This window comes from Gadus morhua, chromosome 8 (genome assembly GCF_902167405.1).
Source record: "Gadus morhua chromosome 8, gadMor3.0, whole genome shotgun sequence".
In the NCBI taxonomy this organism is placed as follows: Eukaryota; Metazoa; Chordata; class Actinopteri; order Gadiformes; family Gadidae; genus Gadus; species Gadus morhua.
In genome coordinates this window covers 20,270,339-20,285,929 of record NC_044055.1, presented here as the reverse complement: position 1 = coordinate 20,285,929, position 15,591 = coordinate 20,270,339, and the positions used below count along the sequence as shown (strand labels likewise).

General features: G+C 48.2%; 2 protein-coding genes across 8 annotated transcripts; both read left to right on the top strand.

Annotated features, from left to right (window-relative positions):
• On the top strand, positions 1-2,139 carry and3 (actinodin3). Its single transcript, XM_030363562.1, has 5 exons — positions 1-104; positions 374-437; positions 615-659; positions 933-1,093; positions 1,280-2,139. The coding sequence occupies exons 2-5, from the start codon at positions 374-376 to the stop codon at positions 1,991-1,993; spliced, it is 984 nt and encodes a 327-aa protein (XP_030219422.1). The 5' UTR covers positions 1-104; the 3' UTR covers positions 1,994-2,139.
• Positions 2,140-3,124: 985 nt separating this feature from the next.
• LOC115548741 (cytoplasmic dynein 1 intermediate chain 2) lies at positions 3,125-15,219 on the top strand. 7 transcript variants are annotated; one of them, XM_030363555.1, is made up of 17 exons: positions 3,125-3,269; positions 4,489-4,597; positions 5,201-5,327; positions 6,049-6,184; positions 6,914-6,976; positions 7,245-7,372; positions 7,633-7,713; positions 8,367-8,523; positions 9,026-9,125; positions 9,625-9,750; positions 10,099-10,245; positions 10,674-10,787; positions 11,232-11,365; positions 11,917-12,061; positions 12,780-12,920; positions 13,303-13,428; positions 13,773-15,219. In XM_030363555.1, the coding sequence occupies exons 2-17, from the start codon at positions 4,490-4,492 to the stop codon at positions 13,869-13,871; spliced, it is 1,932 nt and encodes a 643-aa protein (XP_030219415.1). In that variant the 5' UTR covers positions 3,125-3,269; position 4,489; the 3' UTR covers positions 13,872-15,219. The 7 variants fall into 7 exon arrangements, with proteins under 7 accessions (XP_030219415.1, XP_030219417.1, XP_030219416.1 ...); XM_030363557.1 differs by having other exon boundaries at positions 3,127-3,269; positions 6,100-6,184; XM_030363556.1 differs by having other exon boundaries at positions 3,127-3,269; positions 6,100-6,184; positions 7,630-7,713.
• The last annotated feature ends 372 nt before the right edge of the window (positions 15,220-15,591 follow it).

The following is a 15,591-nucleotide window of genomic DNA, read 5'->3' as shown; positions in this document are numbered from 1 at the left end:
AAAACGCACCAATTATAAGCGACGCGAAGTCGAGTATTTATTAACAGTAAAATATTCACAAACACTTTGCATCCTGCAGCTGGCCACGGGAGAGACGAGGACAGGTAAGACGCGGAACTTCTCTGTTTAGGATATGTCGGTGATATGTCTACAACTATCTATCTTTGAACCATGCTTGTAGTAGGCCTATTCGTTTTTTTCCAGCAAGTTTAATTAGTTGAAACGTTAAGACTACAGAGAATAAAAATACATATATGTTAGTTTTTATTCACTTAGGCCTACTGCATTCCGTCAAACAATTTGATATAGTTTAACCGAATATGTTTGAGAAGATATTTGCAACAGTTATGGATCGTCGTGTTTTACATTGCAGATGTCAAGGATGCTGTCCAAAGTTTCCCTGCTCTGGGCGTTGTGCTGCGTGGTGTTAATACCAGGTGTGTAACAATACAAATATACAGCTTTTTATAATCAAAAATATAAATGTAAAATGGGCATGCTAACGCATAACTCTTGAAAAGAACAAAGTGTCTCTTACCTCCAGATGAATGGAGGTCATACTTGTCATTTTCACGCTAACGCTGACCTAATTCTCTTACCGTTATTTTCTGTAGATTTGCTAGAAGCAACATCTTTAGTGAAAATAAAGGATGCTCAAGGTAATACTTACGTATTTGTACCTCTACTGTATATTTTATTTATGTATCTTTGCAATCCAACTTTTTTCAACATTAATTACACAATGTTTTAGTTGCATTAAAAAAAGTGCTGAGAAAAGAATGAACAATTCATAAAAACCTTTAACAACAAAAGTGCTTACCTCAAATAAAAAATAAAATGTTCATCAAATATTTAGTTAAAATGTTGTAATGTAAATGTGACTTTGAAAATGTACTGCTCTTCCTCCCATACAATTTCTGGATATTTGGCAGAGAAAGCAGTCATGGGCTCCGTCAGCATAGATTCAGCCAGAGCCCATGACTTCTTGTCCCAGTCTCGACCCAGGAGGAACGTTGAGGACAAGTGGCACCGGAGCACCCCTGACTTCCAGTCCTACTACCGCTTCTACAACAGCATCGGACACATCGAAGGGGTAAGATGATATGGAAATAAGTATATATATTAATCCTAGGTTTACCTAGAAAAAAGGTCTTAGGTCTTTGCAATGCGTCAAATGAAATAAGATGACATTTATTTTTGGCCTTTGACAGAGTGGAACCTCTATATTTTTCTTTGATTGACTTCTTCGTTGGTGCGTCTCCATCTCTCTCCCTGCCAGCTCTACGAGATCGACAGACTCCGCATCCTGTACCAGCAGATGCGTCACCTGGAGCAGGTCCACGGGGCGGACGCCCCCGCCTACCAGAACCTCCTGGGCATGCAGACCACCCTGGCGCCGCCCACCACCACCCTGCCGCCGACCACCACCCTACCCCCGACCACCACGGAGCCCCCCCCGCCGCCCACCACCCAGAACCCCCTTGCAGACGCCGAGGTCTTCTACCTGTGCAACCCCAGGGACACAATGTGCAAGCCGCAGATTGTGTTCCTGCCCACGGGGGCGGTGCCGGTGCTGTGTGACCCGCGCTACAATGCCGCCTGCAGGCCCAAGTCCAAGGAGGAGATCGCCGCCGCCGCCGCCGCCGCCGCCGCCGCCGCCGCCGCGCTCCCGCCTCCACCGCCGCCGCCCCCCAAGAAGTCCGCCCCCCCCCCTCCTCCACCTGCTCCGCCCGTCGCCGTGGGCAAGTCCATGGAGTACGACTGCGACCCCTACTGGGACCCCGACTGCCTCGTCGACCACCCGCTACGCCCCGCCCAGGCCGCCACCCCTCCTCCTGCCCCCCCGCCCGCGGCGGTGGTGCCGGTGATAGAGAAGGTGGAGGAGAAGACGGAGGAAGCGAGGGAGATCCAGCCGCAGTTTGATCCTTACGATTACAAACGTGACCTCTACGACCCCTACCGCTACATCAACGCCGCTGCCGATGAAGAGTAAATACCCGTTGAGGAGGTTGATGGTGTAATGCTTTACTATATCCAGACAGGACTGGGACTGAGACACACACGCACCAAGAAATGTAATTAAAAACTCAATGAAATCATTTGCTGATGACAATGTATTAAACGTAAACAAAAACAAGATTTCCTTTTTTTTTTGCGCATTAATAAACATACATACACACAGCAATCCATTAATGTTTTTTTAATTTAAAGGGTTGGAGATGAAGCACTAATAGTGTGGCTCAGTGGTTGGCACTGCTGGACCACAGCGTCGGTGTCATAGTGTAGTGAGTGTATTATGGCAGCAGGGGTCACTAAAACCCTGTTTCACAGCGTATCTTGGAGAATCCCTCTCAAACCACCTCTTTCCTCTACTTCAATAAATCGGCACCAAATCTTGACCCAGGTAGTCTTCAGCTGAAGTACTGTAGTGATGATACACTAGGTAGTATTCAAACATTAATATTTCAGGCGGAAATTAAACCTTCCATTACAGCTGTGTTCTTGCTTTAATCGCTCTGACACAGTATTCATTCCTATTGATTTTTTCCCTTGCACACAAATCTCAAGGGTGTTGGATGTCTGTGCTTTTGTGTTTCTGTTGGTAAAAAGTAGACATGTAGGCAATAGGCCCCTTGGCTTTGGAGACATGCTCCTTCTCCCCCATTGAGGATAGCCCCGAGGCCTCCGGGCCCTCCTCCTCTCCTCTCGACCGTCCTGGCTGAGTTTAGCCTTTGATCTTCCTCTCATCCAGGAGGGCCCTGGGCAGAGCCCTTCTCCTTCTCCTTTGAGAACAGAACTCCGAACCACAAACCCCCTGAGATTGTACCGACCGTTCCTCTGTTACCCGGTCACAGAGGAACGGTTGATGTATTGTCTCAGTCTTTGTTACTATAAAATACATAATTAAGTAGGGGTTTGGAAATGTAATAGACGCACCAATCTTTCTATCAGTATTTCTACCAATGGGAAATAGATCATCTTGGTGTGTAGAGGGCTTATGTTCATTAAATCGACTTATACAGGACAGATCATGCCGTGTATAGCCACAGAGATTCCACTGCATTGTGCATTCAATTAATACCGTGTCAAACCTTCAGAGGGCGGTACAACGTCCCTGCTGTTTCTTCGGGAAAACACTAGTGAAGAAGACTAGTGTAACTGTCACTTCCAGCATCACCAGTCTTCATCACCATCCCCGCTATTCACACAGTGCACACATCAAAACGGACTACGATAGTAAACGGCCTACGGTCCAGATCTGACATCAGGTATTTGCAGTTGGATGTTTATTTGTCCCAGATAGCCTGGTATTAAGCGGTATAGCTGGGTGGGTCTGGTTCTGACAGCGGCGGGGCTGAGGAGCGGCCGGTCCGTTAGGGCGACTCAGAGCCGGCCTTGAGGATTACTATGCTAATCTAGCTAGCCTCCTTCACGTTCCCCACAGTCAGATTACTTAAAATGAATGTAAACTGGTCAATTGATTATGTAGGGTAGGAAAAAATCGGTATGGTTTTATAATTTGGATAAACGTGGTTTATAGACAATATTATGTAAACCCTTGAGTCGAGTCCAGCAATGACAAAAGAAGTGTCCTCAGCAGCCCCTGTGATGGTCGCCTTGTTCTGTCCATCACTTCTTACCTTATCATCTGAAAGGATTCAGAAACATCTGAATTCTTAAGTGTCTGTGCGTATTTGTGTGCAATATGCAATATGTACTGCTCATCAACGTGGACACCCAGATAACCTATTGCTCTGCAGAGAACCGGCCGGGTTAGATGTTGTACTGCATGCTGTCAGACAGCAGGCCTGCACAATACAAATAAACATAACCATAAAGAAAATAGGTTACCAAAGGTTACCTTCTGAAATGCATGAAATGTTGACTTGTTTATAGACTTCAAATATATTTGTGATTATTGTAATAACTACATGTTATGACGTTGGATCTTTTTTTATCTGGAAACGTTTTCTTCAATGCTCAGCCATGGTTAAGAAGACGAGATAAAGGAAACATTGTCTTTAGCTGCTCTCTTGTGTCTTCACATGTTCCCAGTGTGACAGGGCTAAAACCAACACACCCAGAGGCTCCCTGCAAGTCCCTTCGTTTTATCAGATCATTTTAATAAAACAGAGTCATGACTCAAATTCAGTTAATGGCAATTAACATCAATGGCAATGGTGTGTTCAAAAGTCTGCTTTTAAATGAGAGCAAACCCTTATTTTTCCCAGTGCTGTTGAATTTAACAATACATATGATGAACCATAATGCATTAATGTATATATAAACCTTGAAATATTGCATGCATATTTCAAGAGTCAAGTTAACCATGTTGTGTAACCCGTTATGCTAAGAGCATGAGTTTTATTGCTCTAATCTAATGTCACACCCTCCCTCCCTCCCTCCCTCCCTCCCTCCCTCCCTCCCTCCCTCCCTCCCTCCCTCCCTCCCTCCCATCCACATGCTCCCTCCCTCCCTGCCCTACAGGATGTCTGACAAGAGTGAGCTGAAGGCCGAGTTGGAGAGGAAGAAGCAGCGCATTGCCCAGATCCGAGAGGAGAAGAAGAGAAAAGAGGAAGAGAAGAAAAAGAAGGATGTGCGTAGGCCCATGGAAGACTTAAAGCCCCCCATTGTAGCACTTTGTCATGTTATAGTGGTGACTTCTCATTTGTATATATGGCTTATTGTCAGCTGTTTCTTTAACCGAGACCAAAGGGAGTCACAAGCTAGTATTATTACTACTAGTTAATCCTTTAGCAGATACTTTTATGCCAAGACTTAAATAGACAATTGATAAATGTCATTAAGGGGCAGGTAGGTTTCAGCCATCGTGTTCTATGATGATGATAACAGTTAGATTCCAGACGGTTTGGTTGGAAACCAGAACCTTTCCGCTAGAAGTACAAAACAACAACCATTACATGATCCTGCCCCTGCCTATTGTAAGATGTTGTGGTGGTCGATCATTTGTTTAACTTTGAACAGAATACACGAGAGCATAAGCTAAACCAATCTTATTCAGTATTGATTAACAGGATGTACTTGTCATAAACCAGTAATTAACAGTAGCAATGTTTTGGGACTAAATTCTGCGGTGTGTGTGTGTGTGTGTGTGTGTGTGTGTGTGTGTGTGTGTGTGTGTGTGTGTGTGTGTGTGTGTGTGTGTGTGTGTGTGTGTGTGTGTGTGCGCGTGGGGTAGGGGGATGCTAAGCGTGGAGCGGACGGGTCTGGGGGTCCCGCGGCTGAAGACTCAGATCTGGACAGGAAGAGGAGAGAGGCGGAGGCTCTGCTGCAGAGTGTGGGTATCACCCCTGATTTAGCCCACGGTAAGCACACACACACACACACACACACACACACACACACACACACACACACACACACACACACACACACACACACACACACACACACACACACACACACACACACACACACACACACACACACACACACACACACGTTAAATAAGAGTTTGCATCCCAGCATGCATCTGTCTCCCCCTTGTTGTCTTTCATTATGTCTGGGTTTTTCCTCTCAAGGGATGGCTGTACTTTTAAGAAAGGCTTCTTTAACCTGGTGGTCTAACAAGGCCTCAGCCATCACCCCCTCTCCCCTCTCTGCTCCTCTTGTCTTCAGCGTTTGGCCTTCTGACCGTTTGTTCAAAAGCATGACTCCCGTGTCTACCTGTCATTTATTTGCATTTTATCTTTTCTCCCTTTCTTGTCCGTCTCTCATCCCTTTTTTGTGTATCACCCCCCCCCCCCCCCCCCCCCCCTCCATTCATTATATAACCGCATGCACACAAACCCTGATAATCCAAACCTTACACTCACTTGTTATTCACTCCCACACTTACTCCCCCTCTCATTCACTTACTAATTTACCCCATCACTTATGTTGGGTTCACCTACTTGTTCCCGATGCACACACTCAACTATACCCACAACCCGTACACACACACACACACGCTCATGCACACACACACACACACACACACTCTCTCTCTCTCCTCTTTCTCTCTCTTTCACGGGTGTGTCCGAGCAGCGGAGCCTCTGAGGATAATAACAGAGGATACGTGTCTGTTTCACTACCTAGTCCCCGCCCCCATGTCTCCTTCCAACAAATCAGTGGGCAGCGACGCCGGGAGCCAGGACTCCGGTGACGGGAACGCCGGACCCAGGTCTGTGTGTGTGTGTGTGTGTGTGTGTGTGTGTGTGTGTGTGTGTGTGTGTGTGTGTGTGTGTGTGTGTGTGTGTGTGTGTGTGTGTGTGTGTGTGTGTGTGTGTGTGTGTGTGTGTTGGAGTGAGAGTGACCGTGAGAGAGAGAGTCAGGGAGAGTGAGATAGTGAGATTAGGCTGGACTGTTGTAAAACCTGTTGATAAACCTGCATGCGGAAGTTTGACTTTGTTTGAAAATGTCAACCCTTTCACCTTATTTGCCTTCTCTCTCACCGGCTTTCCTGTTTTTATTCTGCGCAAATAACTAATTCCTCTCTTCTCCTCCACCTCTCCCTGTCTCTTTCAAACTCACTCTCTCTCTCTCTTTCTCTCTGTTTTCCCTCTCCTCAATTTATGCATTTTACTGTGTCTGAACTTGATGCACTTGCTACTGCTCTGCCTGTCTGACTGTCCTGTTTCTCTCTCTTTCTCTCTCTCTCCTGTCTCTCAACTTCTCTTCATCATCTCTCTCTCTCTCTCTCTCTCTCTCTCTCTCTCTCTCTCTCTCTCTCTCTCTCTCTCTCTCTCTCTCTCTCTCTCTCTCTCTCTCTCTCTCTCTCTCTCTCTCTCTCTCTCGCGTGCGCTCTCTCTCTCTCTCTCTCTCTCTCTCTCTCTCTCTCTCTCTCTCTCTCTCTCTCTCTCTCTCTCTCTCTCTCCCACTAACACCATGCTGGTGGTCTGGCTGTTATCAGGACATTGCACTGGGACCCTGACCCTTCCACTCTGCAGCTCCACTCCGACTCTGAGCTGATGGGGTACTGCTGCTCCTCCTCCTCCTCCTCTTGCACCGCCTCCACCTGTTGTTTTCCCGCCACTGACTGGTCTTTAAAGTCGTGTTCTGTTCTGTATGCACCTCCGTGGTGGTCCGTGTGTGGGAGTCGTCCTCTGTTGACCAGATGTCTATGTTTCTACGTGTTTCATTAAGTGTTTTCTGAATGGATGGGTGGATTTGATCGCGTCAATATAATATGCTGACCCTTTGGACGCGCGCGTGTGTGTGTGTGTGTGTGTGTCTACATCCAGACGTGGACCCGTGAAGCTCTGTATGTCCAAGGTGACACAGGTGGACTTCCTCCCTAAGGAGATGGTGTCCTACTGCAAGGAAACACAGACCCCCACCGAGACAGTTACACATGGAGAGCAGAAAGAAGGTACACACACACACACACACACACACACACACACACACACACAGACACACACACACACACACACACACACACACACACACACACACACACACACACACACACACACACACACACACACACACACACACACACACACACGTATTTTCAGGATTTGCACAGCCAGTGGAGCTGCACAGCATTACTGAATTAGAGTCTTGAAATTGTGTTTGTGTGTCTGTGTGTGTGTGTGTGTGTGTGCGTGTGTGTGTGGGCCACAGAAGAGGAGGATGAGGAGAGGGATGCGGCCCCAGTCCAGGACCTCCAGGAGGAGAAGGGGGAGCAGGGCGAGCAGGAGGAGGAGGGTGAGTAGAGGGGGCTTGCTGCCCCTTCAGGGTCTCTCTCTGTGCTACGCGTCACGCTACACTCACTGCTCATCAGCACCTAGCTGCTCGTTGGATAGTAGTTGACATTCGGTGACATTGTGATATGATGAACATTTATTTGGATATATTCTGGGTGCATACTGCATAGTACTAAGTAGTATAAAGTAGATAGGTGGTACTGAATATAATGAAGATACATAAATATAAGCTCTCTCTCTTTCTCTTTCTCTCTCTCTCTCGCTCTCTCTTTCTCTCTCTCTCTTTATATTTGTCCGTCTGTCTTTCGGCTGTCTGTCTGTCTGTCTGTCTATCTGTCTGTCTGTGTCTCTCTCTTTCTCTCCTTCTCTCTGTCTCTATGTCTCTCTGACTCTGTCTCTATCTGTCTCTCTATCCGTCTCTCTCTCTGTCTCTCTCTGCCTCCCTCTCTCTCTCTCTCTCTCTCTCTCTCTCTCTCTCTCTCTCTCTCTCTCTCTCTCTCTCTCTCTCTCTCTCTCTCTCTCTCTCTCTCCCTCTCTCTCTCTCTCTCTCTCTCTCTCTCTCTCTCCCTCTCCCTCTCTCTCTCTCTCCCTCTCCCTCTCTCTCTCTCTCTCTCTCTCTCTCTCTCTCTCTCTCTCTCTCCCTCTCTCCTCCAGTCAAGGAGCTGACGGAGGAGGAGAAGCTGCAGCTGCTCCACACCGAGGACTTCATGTCCTTCTTCGAGCGGGGCAGCCGCATCGTGGAGCGGGCTCTGGGCGAGCGCGTGGACGTCTGCTTCGACTACAGCGGGCGGGACCTGGAGGACAAGGAGGGGTGAGACGTGCTCAGGGGCGGTGTGTGGGTCTGGGGGTCCGGGTGGGGGGGATGGGTGGTAGTGTGGTGGGGTAGTGTTGGAAGCGTTGTGGTAGTGTTAATGACATGTATCTGGATTCCCTGGCCATGGCCAGATGTAAACTGGATCCGTTGGCCCAGCCCAGTGGTGGGTGGTTGCCAGGCATGTGAATGAGCCGCCACAAACACACACATGGAGCAATGATCATCCGGGTATAATAAAATGTCAGCTGTGAAACGGAGGAACGCTAATTAATAATGACAATATGCCTCAAACTCAACACAAAAACAACTGTAGACGTTGTCGTTGAAATGAAACAAATTGGAGGAAAACATTTTCTTCCCATGTTTGTCCAAATTGCTGGCCAGGCCCAACTTACCCTAACCAGTACAAACTGACTATGCGACTAGAAGTAGACAACGAATGATTCTGTTTTTGTAAAAACGCCCTCTTGCTTAATTTTTGGTATTTCCGTGTCATCAGCGAAATGCAGGCTGGCGCCAAGTTGGTGCTGAACAGACAGTTTGCAGACGAACGCTGGACAAAGAACCGAGTGGTCACCTGTCTCGACTGGTCCCCACAAGTATGTCTTTCTGTGTGTGTGTTTGTGTGTGCGGGTGTGTATGTTTGTGTGTGTGTGTGCTTTATTGAATTGATCTGAGGGGAGACACAATTAATTCCTAATTAAGATCCCCCAACCCAATCTCAGTATTCTATCATTATTGCGCCATCATTTCTCATAATAGAATCCCTAGTGCTTTTAAGCACATACATTAGACTTCAGCTTATTCAGTTTAATATGAAAAGGCAGGTGAATACTTGCTGACACTGGGTCTCCCAGGCCCGGCCCATCTGCCCACTGCCGTCAGCACCTCTTACAGCGCACACGCCCTCGCTGTGCTCTCACACGCCCTCGTTGTGCATGCGTTTTGTGGTAGCACACAGAGTCCCAGGTCCTGTTCCTAGGCAGCCAATGAGAGACCTTTGATGCTTCGGAGTGTGGACCGGGTATTGTCTCGTGGGCCTTCTGGGTTCTGCTGTGATTGTGACGTCCGTCCGCCTTGTTGTGCGCCTGTACCCAGTACCCAGAGCTGCTGGTGGCGTCGTACAACAACAACGAGGACGCCCCGCATGAGCCCGACGGCGTGGCACTGGTCTGGAACCTCAAGTACAAGAAGAACACGCCCGAGTACACCTTCCACTGCCAGGTCAGTCCCCGGGCGCGCCGCAACGCTCTGATTGGTCAAAATCACTTCAAAAGGCTGCACGGTTCAGAGGACACAGCGGCTAGTCGTCTGGGTGTTAAGCTCTATAACTAGAGTACACATCTGGTACATTGTACTGTATTGGTCCGAATCGCTTCACAAGGCCCCACTCATGATCCGATACAGTACAATGTACCAGATGTGTACTCTATAAGCCTGTCCGGGCTTATAGAGTACACAACTGGTACATTGCACTGTATCGCTTCACAAGGCCCCACTCATGAGTACAAAGTAGCAGATGTGCTACTCTATGAAACCGTCCGAGCTCTGACTGTACGTGTGCCCTTGCAGTCGGAGGTGATGTCAGCAGGCTTCGCCCGCTTCCACCCCAACCTGGTGGTGGGCGGGACGTACTCGGGACAGATCGTCCTGTGGGACAACCGGAGCAACAAGCGCACCCCCGTGCAGAGGACCCCGCTGTCGGCGTCCGCACACACGGTGACACGCTCGCACAGACACACACACACGCACGCGCACACGCGCACACACACACACACACACACACGCACACGCGCACACACACACGCGCACACACACACACACACACACACACACACACACACACACAGACACACACACACACACACACACACACACACACACACACACACACACACACAGACACACGATGACACCGTTCTGATGTGCGTGCATATTTTCATCACCTCGTCACATATGTTGTTGGGGTATGTGATTCAGAAGACTCTCTGATTGGCTCTTAGGTTAGTGTTGAGCTTAGCGTTATCTTTATGGTTGGTTAGCGCTGTGGTAAGAATTAGCGCTAAACGTTTGCATTAGCGTTGTCATTAAGGTTACAGTTAGCCTTGAGCCTGTAGCTGACGCGTCTCTGTGGCTCTGTCTCCCAGCACCCGGTGTACTGTGTGAACGTGGTGGGCACCCAGAACGCCCACAACCTGATCAGCATCTCCACAGATGGCAAGATGTGCTCCTGGAGCCTGGACATGCTCTCCCAGCCACAGGTAGGCCCTCACTGTTCAAACACAAGCACACGATACATGCACACTGGCACACGCATGCTTTTACTGCTGATGCAGAGAATGTTGTCATGGTCAACTGGTCAATAGGTTATGGTGTGAAAGACCACAATAGTAGTAAGGAAAAGTCCTTTAACAATGACCCATATGCAGTGACCATTGCCCTGCAGGGACAATAACCCTTCTAGTTAGGGTTAGGGGTAGTGTTTTGGCCTCTAGAGTCCATGTATGTATCTCTATGTTCCACTGCTAACCTTAAAGAATCTACGTTATAACTGACCCATATCATGTAGTGGCGATCAAGAGCTAGTGCATAGAAGCGTAAGGCCCTCTAGCCTTATGGGGGCTCCAGCTCTATGCCAGGTGTGTGTGTGTGTGTGTGTGTGTGTGGGGGCCTGACCCCCAGTGGTCTCTGTGTGCCCCCTGCAGGACAGCCTGGAGCTCATGTTCAAGCAGAGCAAGGCGGTGGCCGTCACCTCCATGGCCTTCCCCCTCGCCGACGTCAACAACTTTGTGGTGGGCAGCGAGGACGGATCGGTGTACACCGCCTGCCGCCACGGGAGGTGGGTGGGCACTACCGCCGATATTAGCGCCAACAGATGAATGCATACGGAGATTAAAGAGTCAATTAAACTATGAGCTGGTACTGACGGTGACAATGACAGTTGCTATTAGCTCGATGCTGGTATTATTCAACTCTCTGCCAAAGGTTCAATGTATTATATTATATTTAGGGCATTCAGCCCTAGTTTTTGTGCAAAGCGACTTTCATTCTTCAACACTTTCACACACCAGCAGCGGTGTGAACCATGCGAGGGGACAGCCAGCTCATCAGGAGGTGATAGGTTAGGAGTCTTACCCAGGGGCACCTCAACAGTAGGAGGAGCAAGGGATTTAACTAGAGACGTTCCAGTCACCAGTATACCCACTCATTATCGTTATTGTTCTAGCATTATTACAACATTTTGTTCACGGTTGATGACATGAGTTTGATGTTCTTAATGCAACAATGTTTATCTGTAGCTTTTAAGGGTTGAAAATGTAGTTTAGCAGATTTGCTCATGAAACATTGTTACGGTCTGTGTGCGGGGTGTGTGATGCGTGTGCGCTGCAGTAAGGCGGGCATCACGGACGTGTTCGAGGGCCACCACGGCCCCGTGACCGGGCTGAGCTGCCACAGCGCGGCGGGGGCCGTGGACTTCTCCCACCTCTTCATCTCCTCCTCCTTCGACTGGACCGTCAAGCTCTGGAGCACCAAGGTAGCACGCACACACACACAGGCACACACATGCACACGCACACACACACACACACACACACACACACACACACACACACACACACACACACACCTATGCACACACGCCTGCAGGCACACGCACACATACACACAGGCACACACACACACACACACACACACACACACACACACACACACACACACACACACACACACACACACACACACACACACACACACACACACACACACACACACACAGGCACACTCTGTGCACACTCAGGCACACTCAGTTTGCACAGAGTGTGTCTCTGAAGGGGAAGCTTGTGGCCTGGTTTGAAAGCCTGTTGGGCCACTGGTGATGCTCTGTGTCTCTGGGGACTCTCAGTAAGATGGTGCCCTCTGGTGCAAGACGAGGAGAGAGGGGAGCTAGAGACAGACCCGCACACAGGCTTCTTTCTCTTCACTACAACATAGAGAGGGAAATGGGGTCCGAACAAGGACAGCTGCTTATAAGATGGAGAGCTCTTGAGGAGAGAAACACACTTTAAGCAGTCTGTTTTTCTTGAGTTAGAATGAACATTTACAGGTTAAAAACACTTTACGTCTGTTCTATTTCTGAGGTTATGACACGCAGTGTACAGGGGTGGAAATAAACATGAGCAATCCGAATAATTCTTAGGAGGTTATGGGAGTTATTTTGTCCTCATTGCGTCTGATGCGTCCCGTCCCTGCAGAGCACCCGTCCGCTGTACTCGTTTGAGGACAGCTGCGACTACGTGTACGACGTGATGTGGTCCCCCACCCATCCCGCCCTGTTCGCCTGCGTGGACCTGGCCGGGCGCCTGGACCTCTGGAACCTCAACAACGACACCGAGGTGCACCTCACACACCCATTCACAACTCTACAAATCATTGGCGCGCATTAAAAATACACGAAGCTCATGACGGTCCCTCAATTATGAAATGTAGAAGAGAGCTTTTCTTAAACCTAAGGTGGTTCGCTTTTTCGGGCCGTGATAGTCTAGTGATTAGGGTGTTTGACTCCCAGCTGAAAGGTTTTGGGTTCGACACCCCATGACCACAGCACAACTGTGAGCATCCACCATTGGCCCTATGCTCCGCCCGCACCTTCATTACATTACTCTGACTTATCAGTCATTTCAGCATCAGGCAGCATCTGTTCAATGAACAAGTAGCCTTCTATTGGACCAGTGCTTCTGACTGATAACGGGGGGGTTTGTCTGCGGGTGGGTTAAGGTCCCGACTGCCAGCGTGTGTGTGGAGGGGGCTCCGGCTCTGAACCGCGTGCGGTGGTCCCACTCTGGGCGAGAGATCGCCACCGGGGACTCTGACGGACAGGTGCAGGTCTACGACGTGGGAGAGGTGAGTTCTCCCTGCCGGTGTCATTTGTCCTCCACCCTGCACTGAGACGAGGCTATTCATCACTCTGTGCACATCTTGTGCACAACAAATTGTACTATTAGCTCTAATTGTATTACTATCTTGATCTTACAAACATTGTGTCTTTGACATGCCGTTCTCATTTACCAGTAATACCATTGGTAATTACCGGTAGTAAACAAACTAATTACCATAGGTCTTTCAATATTCAACCGTCCCCATGGTTTGGATTCTGGTTGCCAGGCAGGACGTCGGCTCCCTTCTGGACCGCTCCACTGCCCCCACCCTTCCCTCGGTGACGCTTGTGTTGTGTCGTTCCCTTTTAGCAAATCTGCGTCCCCAAGGCGGACGAGTGGACCCGCTTCGTGCGGACGCTGGCCGAGATCAACGAGAACCGCGAGGAGGCGGAGGAGCTGGCCGCCTGAAGGCCGTGACGGCGCGGCGTCCCGCACGCCCCCCACGCCCCCACGCCCCCCCCCCAGGCCCAGCACCGCTGCCCCGCTTACCGCTGGCCAGCGCTCCGGTCTCTCTCTCGCTTCCAGCTTCATCCTCACCACTGACTTAAACACTAACCCATCTGACGGCCGACTGACCCCAGACGATGGCGCTACAGAGCTAGAACGACCAGAACAGACAGCTTAGAGCAGAAATCGGTTGTAGATTGTCCATTTCTGTTGTCTTTTGGGTAGATGGACCGGTTAGAGATGTGTTAAAGGGGTCGTGGATGTGTGTAGCTGCAGGGAGCACTGTGTTATGGGTTTCATTTGGAATGAGAAATGGCAGTTGATTCGAAGGCTCATCGCCCGAGTAGTGCCTGTGTCCAATAGTTCAGCGTAAGTGCAAAGATCGAGTCTGTTCTGTCTATTCTAGCTCTATGTCGGCGTCCTCAGGATTTCAGTTTGGAGACCATGCACTCTCTTTAAAAACCTCAACCGTCAAGCTCTTTTTTTAAAATATGCAAAACCTTTGTACTTGCACCTTTTTATTACCATTTGAGTGTTTTTACATGTTTTACTATTTCGCTGTAGGTCTACGCTACACTTGGCTGAGGATTTGCGTGCGTGTTCACAGCACGGAGAATATGTACACTACACTAGCTAACATATCTCTGCTGTACAACCTTTCCATCGCCCCTTTGAAAAGGATTTGAATTAATTGACACTCACTCTGGCCTGCGTTATCTTTTGAGTTTCATCTGTATATTTAATATTTATTCTGCCTTTTGTGTTTATTATTATTATCATCATCTCTTGTACTGTCGCACAGCCTGTTGCTTTGAGCTGTCTTAGACTAAAGTGGTTTGTTTCTGATCTTAGCACTCTACAGCCAGTAGTTTAGTTACTTGGCGGAAAGAAAAAAAACATGTCCTTACATTTCCTTGAATTTGTTGACACTACCTAGGTTAAGATTTTATTCCTGTACCAAAGTCTTACGGTGTTTTCAGTGTATTGAATACTAGGTAACCCTTTCCTGGCCTGTCCCCTTTTAGGGAGCCTATTAAGACTGATGAAATATGATGTATTTCTCTTACTACTCTTTACAAAATGCAGTCTGGATTATTCAACCCAGCCCAAAATGATTTTGAAATTGTACATTTGAAAGTGAGCTCACGATGTTATCATATCCGCATTTTCAAATAACACAATCAGTATGAAAGAAACAACAATGTAATCGAAGACCAATCTCTGCATTTTATGAAGACATATTGTACTGCCCATTCCTCCCCTTGTACTTTGTCATTTAAATAAATTAAGTCAGCTTGGATAAAATTAATATGGACGATTTATTTCCATAAAATACAGTACAATGAATGCATTGATATACATTAAAGGTATTATTAGATATTTTACCGAATGGTGATTATTTTTTTTGTTTATCAAGAAAACAACTGAATGAAAAATATCTGTACATCAGTAAGAGTGATTCTCAGAGATCAAAGGCCAAACATCTCTTCCGTAACATCCCAGTACTGTGAATCCAAATCACCTAAACCCCATCACATACGCCCTTTTTTTTTCTTTAAAAGCCAAGGCAAAGCAAACAATCCGTCAAGAATCAGTTTACTGTTATTCATCCGTCACTGTGGCATCTCTGTACAGATCTACAATATGTACAGTCACTGCGCGGGCCAATCAAGACCAACTC

What these genes read in the sequence shown, in the direction of transcription:
- and3 (XM_030363562.1), top strand. Translation starts at nt 374, where the DNA reads ATGTCAAGGATGCTGTCCAAAGTTTCCCTGCTCTGGGCGTTGTGCTGC. An exon ending in CTGCGTGGTGTTAATACCAG is followed by an intron (nt 438 to 614) that starts GTGTGTAACAAT and finishes TATTTTCTGTAG; the next exon opens with ATTTGCTAGAAGCAACATCT. An exon ending in GAAAATAAAGGATGCTCAAG is followed by an intron (nt 660 to 932) that starts GTAATACTTACG and finishes GATATTTGGCAG; the next exon opens with AGAAAGCAGTCATGGGCTCC.
- LOC115548741 (XM_030363554.1), top strand. Translation starts at nt 4,490, where the DNA reads ATGTCTGACAAGAGTGAGCTGAAGGCCGAGTTGGAGAGGAAGAAGCAG. An exon ending in GTCTCGACTGGTCCCCACAA is followed by an intron (nt 9,126 to 9,624) that starts GTATGTCTTTCT and finishes GCCTGTACCCAG; the next exon opens with TACCCAGAGCTGCTGGTGGC. An exon ending in ACCTCAACAACGACACCGAG is followed by an intron (nt 12,921 to 13,302) that starts GTGCACCTCACA and finishes GGGTGGGTTAAG; the next exon opens with GTCCCGACTGCCAGCGTGTG.